At 39.3% G+C, this 6,000-nt stretch overlaps 1 protein-coding gene across 1 annotated transcript; it reads right to left on the bottom strand.

Moving 5' to 3' along the window:
* Window positions 1-664: 664 nt before the first annotated feature.
* LOC133908735 (protein VERNALIZATION 3-like) lies at window positions 665-2,343 on the bottom strand. Its single transcript, XM_062350876.1, has 4 exons — window positions 2,109-2,343; window positions 1,916-1,977; window positions 1,706-1,746; window positions 665-900 (listed from the first exon to the last, which is right to left on the bottom strand). The coding sequence occupies exons 1-4, from the start codon at window positions 2,301-2,303 to the stop codon at window positions 665-667; spliced, it is 534 nt and encodes a 177-aa protein (XP_062206860.1). The 5' UTR covers window positions 2,304-2,343.
* Between the last annotated feature and the right edge of the window lie 3,657 nt (window positions 2,344-6,000).

Here is a 6,000-nt window from a genome sequence, read left to right as displayed (position 1 = left end):
AATGGCCCTTTTCCAGTGTTGTGCAAACAGAAGTTGCAACTAAATGACAGATATCAATGGTTTTACTCCCGTGCCAGTGGAGATGATTGCTAAGAGTTTCCATGTTGCCAGATCTTTTCTTCCGAATAAGCTAAAATATCACATTAATAATCACATTCTTAGTCTTTAGTAAGTTTGTTTCATAATGACATTTTTCCATCGCATCATTTTACTCTTTTTTTGTACAGTAATATGTCTAGAAATTAAGTGTTGTTTGGATCTTGATATTAAGTAAAACTAGATTTGGTTACCTAAACGACCTAAAACCTTGTTTTCTTACATTGGGATAAAACAAGAATAACAAAATTCTGTTTTCATGAAACTCACAGTTATGAGTTATATGGAAAACTACTTTAACCTTTTCTTTAGAAAATTCAAATTATACTATTGCTGAAACTCAGGTGAAGACACATCTACACAAAATAAAATTAACAAAACATGTTATCCAAATGACCACAAATATAGTTTTGATCTTTTCATGTATATATATATACGGTGGTGGTTAAAGCTATATATCGTGCTGCGTGTACAGACATTACAATGCGCTTGATACTATCATGCACATTATTTTGAAACTTTCACTATAGCACGACCATGCAATGGTCTGTAGTCTCTATTTTATTTTTTAAGAACTTTCGGGCCTGAACCTTCTTCCCCCAGATCCTGCTTCCCTTTGACAATTGAAATATGTGGCGGCTACAATGTCCAGGTGGTATTGAAGTGCAAAGTTCCTGCAATTGAAGTTGTGTCGCATGTCTGGTGCAAAAACCGTCCCCCTACCAAGTTGCCGGAACAGCACAAATACCATGCGGTGTATACCAAATCTTGGTTCTGGTCTTTCGTACAACATGAGCTCTTGACCTGCAAGAGGACTCTAGTGTTATATTTATACTTCTGAATTTAGTCGTTTTTTCACAATGCCAAAAAAGATTTTCACTTCATCTGCTATGATATATTGATCTCTCTTCTGTCCTAGACAAATCATAGTCACCTCTGCAGGGTCTGTTTGCATAGCTTTGGAAAATTAAATAAGACAGCCTATTTGGCTTATAGCTTATCCAAATAAGCTAGCTGGTTCAAAGGCTGTTTTCCTGGGGGTAAAAGAATAAACTCAGTTGTTTGGTCTGAGCTTATTCTGTTAACTTTTAGTCCTTATAAAGATAAGCATTAGTGAGGCCAGAGTTGGCCACAGATTTTTTAGTGCAGCAGCATCATTTGTGCTATCCTCTTTACTATGTGCTATTGAGCAACTCTAATTATCAGTTTATCACTAATCGCTTGATAAATCAGATGATTATAGAAGATTCTTCACATTTAGCATGCCTAATATTTCAACATAGAATTTGAAAGAAAGCACTGTGCCATCACGGCAACACACATGCCAAATTTCTGTAGCCTCTCATATTTAGACCCTATAAAGTGGGTATGATGTTAAGCGAAAAAAAGGGTGTGCAGTAACCACTTATATTAAAAGTTCTTCTGTTTTGTCTGATAGGTTCAAGGATTCTCTTGTTCTGAGATGATAGGCTCACTAGTACTTCCTATCGTAAGGTCGGTTCTTGTTGAGTATGTGGCAGTTAACACATCTGAGGATCTTTTGCAATCTACAAAATCCTGATGAAAAATGAAGAACCTGGGTGGAAAAGGTGTTATTCATGAGATGTACCAAAGCTGGCTCCAGTTGTTCCTGGAATATCTGTCACCATCCTACACGCAGCACAAACTATATTAAAACAAGAACATCAATTAAAAGGAAGAAATATCTGGAAAGTAGAAAAGAAAAAAAGAACCCATAAAGTGTACCCTGCCAGGACTGCAGGCTGTCTATCTAGCCCACTGGGAAAGGAAATACATTGCAAAACTGCCATCAGCTTACCAGTGCAAGTACTCCCTTAGTGATGGATTGCTTGGGCTTGGGGCGTCTGGATCCACCAGTACCTTTTCAGGACGAAGAACAAACAAGTTGAAACAAGGGATTGAGTTTAAACTTCTCAAAACTGTAGTTGCATTGTCAATAGAAATAAAGTTTAGCAGATGGTACCACGTGATAGTGTATATGTCTTGCTTACCAGTGTGTAGAACACCCTGAGGTCAGTGCCACCAACATCAACTCGTGGCTTATTCACAACTGCAGATGGTTTCAGCTCAGCACCTGACAGAAGAAGCCTGTTGTTGTAGGTTATTCTAAGGGGAATAGTTGGTGTAAATGAATCCAACACATCCCGTATCACATGGGCCAGAACCAAAGGTTCCACAGCAGACATTTGCTGGAGAACAAGGATAACCTGTTACCGATCTTATCTGGCAGTTATTACCTTGCTCAATGTCGACTTGGAGAGGCAGGGTCTGAGCATGAACTGCTTATAAAGTGCGGACGGTGGTTGTCATGATCACCTTTTATAAAGTTGAGATACTAGTGTCATGTCATGTTGCCACAGATCCGAGCTTGTTTCAACTTATGCTCAATGTTTTAGTGCACATGTTTCTCTGGTTCTTGCACCCAAGGCATTGTACTGCTAGCATTGTTTTGGTTTACCGGAGAAAGTATGGCAGCATAGTGCAATCGATTGGCTACTTGGCTGTTCTCTTTGGCCGTAGGATCTCTTTGTATCTGAGAAAATGTGGGTAACTAATGCTAATGCATCAAAAACTTGATATTTTGTGCCTTCAATGTATAGATGTATGTTTTCATTATTGCTTTATCAGCACATTGTGTTTAGTAACCTTAAATTGCCTATATTTGGTATGCTATGCAACCCAAGTATTTGTTACTCTGCGTAGATATCAGAGTATCAGACACTTCAAATAAATTTGCTGAATTGTTTTGTGAAATTTTATGTTTAAACGTGAAAAGAAAATGGAGTATGAGATTATTCACCCTTTTCTCTTAAAAGTGCCCAGTACTGTTTAGTATTGCCATATCATAACAAATCCATTGCAAAATAGCATGCAATGCATAACTAGTATCCTACAATTTGGATAAATTATTTGGATAGGGGGGTCTACTAAGTTTTCTAGACCTTGTTTGTGAATCCTAGTGAAATGTGTTGCCCAAGACTAGTAGCTGCCTTTCAAGAAAGAGAAGAGGCTTATTGTTACAAGAAGAAAAGGTATTCACTCATGAGCAATTTCTAAAGAATATAGTTGATACCAAACTCTTCTTGGTTTGATTGGAGGTCTTTTATTTGATTAAGCGTGTTACTGGTAGTAGGCTTGTATACCAGTGGTGGGCTAGTTTTATCATTTAGAGAACCTTTTTCTGCTAGTGTAACGTTCTGCCATTCCTTGGTATATATGCATTGAGAAAAGCATTGTAGTTAGTATAGTATTGCTTGCTTCGATACTGTTGTTTGTTTCTCCTTTATTTGACTTTGCCCAAAACAGCTTATGCATCTCAAGTTATCAACCTTCACACCATGAGCTCTCATGATATGGCAGCTTATCTAGTAGGTCATATGTGCAGGTTTTCAGTGCAATCAGATTCTGCCTGGCATGTGAATCTGTTCTAGTTGTGCGTTCCAAAGCCAACTGTTACTTTTGTTCTTTTCATGATAAGGATTCTAGAGAAAGTAGAATCTACCAGCTCTTTTTTCTCATGGAGGGTAAAATATGCATATATGCCTTAAAGGTTTTTTTTTGGGGGGGGGGGGGGGTGGAAACAGATCACATACAAAGATGATACTGTAAACATATGCATGTCCATATTTTACCACATTGTGCTTAATTGAATTCATGAATTAACGCAGCAAGCCAACTTGAATTAACAAATATGGGAATGGCAATGATAAAAAAAGTGTAGCAACATGAGTTGAGCATTACATTTAACATTCAGAAATAGTTCCATTGAGAACAAACTTAGATTTTTATTTAAATGATATTAATATATGTAACCATTATAATCAACTTTTGATCTTGTCAGATTTTTATGTTGGTGAACTAGATATTATTTTGTATCCGTCTCCAGCCTTCACATAAAAGTTCTGCCATTGGTTCTCTTATGATTCCATCGTTTGAGTACACTTTGGTGTGGTTGTGGTTGAATGATTGCGCACAATATCTGATATGGTTGTACGATACTCAAAGGAAGATCTGTTCTTCATAGTCCAGGACTACTTTCATAGCTGAAAAGTGGAAGCATCTTTTTTCTTGAAGATAACAATGTTCTCCAAAATTCTCCATGAAAAAAATACACAATGTTCTCCAAGAGGTAAAGGCCCAAAACAGATGACAATCTGAACATTCCTTTCTCTCCTTTTGTCATCCTTACCGAGTGGACAATGTTCAGCTTCTGATGAAGATGTTGATAATCCAACACTGATATGCCCAAATGGGCATGCATTAATTATGCTTGTTTATGATTTTCTTGGGCTGCAAAATGTTATAATTGCCTTTCATACATATCCAACATGAAAATTGGTAGTACCTGTACTGATGTAGTTTACATGTTTGATACGACATTAATTAAGAAAGTGCTCTAGCATGCTATACAGTTCTCTTTGGATCTGATTGATGTACTGCAAAGAGTATCTGATAGTTCCATACAATATCATCTATAGAATTCTTTCACCTGTAAAAATGAAAACAAAGAACGGTTTCTGTTTCTGTGCCCGCTCCATGGAATAAGCCGCTGCCATCTGTGCTAGTGTCATGTATTATGAGGAGTTATTGGCTAATTTTCGAATCCTATGTTGCTGTTTCTGTTCCAGTGTTTTCAGATGAAAAAGGCTAAACTATTTGTGTTTACCACATTTTGCCCATCATGTGAACAGGTCCAGAAAATGTCCATGATCTCATGATCTGTATGATGCCTGGTAAAACATTTGCATCCACCAAACTAAGCACCGAATACTAACACTTGCCTACTCCGCATTGCACTGACGTTGTTCACTTGTGTTTGTGTTTTCGTTAGCATTGCTCTCAGATATAGTAACGTTGTGTGGTTCGAGCTATATGCCGGGGCACCAGAAATGTGGCATTACATAGGGCACTCGTGAAAGATGCATTTTTGGCAAAACTTGTACCGTGAGACTGCAACTGCCCGGGGCGGCGGCTTGCATCTTTATTTTTATAGGAATAACTCTGCTTCTTCTTGCACCCTCAGTGAAGCACCGAAGGTGCTCATCTTGCGCATCTTGGATCCATCTGTAAGTACTCGACAGCCTCTAAGCGTTTTCCCCTACTTTGACATGGCATTTTCTAGCTGTCCATTGCTGCCACTGACGTGAGGTGCTGTGATCTCCGATATGATGCTGTCGTTTCCCCAAGACAAATTAATCCAGAAAGCAGTCGCACTATCTTGCAACCTGTTGTTGGTGTCCTGAGCACGCAGCCTGTAAGTCAATGCTCTTCTTGCAAAACACATATCCTTCATTCATTCAAGTGTGGTTCAGTGTCAGGAGGGTTAATTCAGGTTGAAGGAGGCGGCTGGGTTGACGGGGAGACACATCTCACATGTGCCAGCCTGAAGGAACTTGTGATGGCGGAGCTGCGGGAGCGGCTGATTCAGCGGGGTACGCGCTTTCTTTTACGTGCGTTGGTATGCTTCAATGTTCTCTCTGTTCGTCTTCGAAACTGTCACTTGTATAGTTTGTATGCTCCAAGCGAAATCAGCCAACTCTACTAGCATGTACGCATGACCAGATCAGCAATCAGCAATGGCCTTTCAGCTCTGGAGAGGGTAGCTTAGATATGTGATCGCTCCAGTTCCAGGAGGCATGATGACCCGTTCCGGGAGACAAGATGAATACCAGGGGCCGGGCAGCACCCGCTGAAGGTGGAAAATGTCAAGCAACTAATATTCTAGGTGAGATCGATGCCCTTCCTGATTTAGTCAAGGGTGTTAAAAAACCATACAGAGGTATATACTCGGTTGCCAGGTTCTTTCCAAGTCTCAGAGCAGATGAGCGTAGGCGTGTAGCCAGTACATGTACTTAGACGAGACTAGTTGGAGACTTGCAAAGT

This window comes from Phragmites australis, chromosome 2 (genome assembly GCF_958298935.1).
Source record: "Phragmites australis chromosome 2, lpPhrAust1.1, whole genome shotgun sequence".
In the NCBI taxonomy this organism is placed as follows: Eukaryota; Viridiplantae; Streptophyta; class Magnoliopsida; order Poales; family Poaceae; genus Phragmites; species Phragmites australis.
This window is presented reverse-complemented; position numbering and strand designations above follow the sequence as displayed.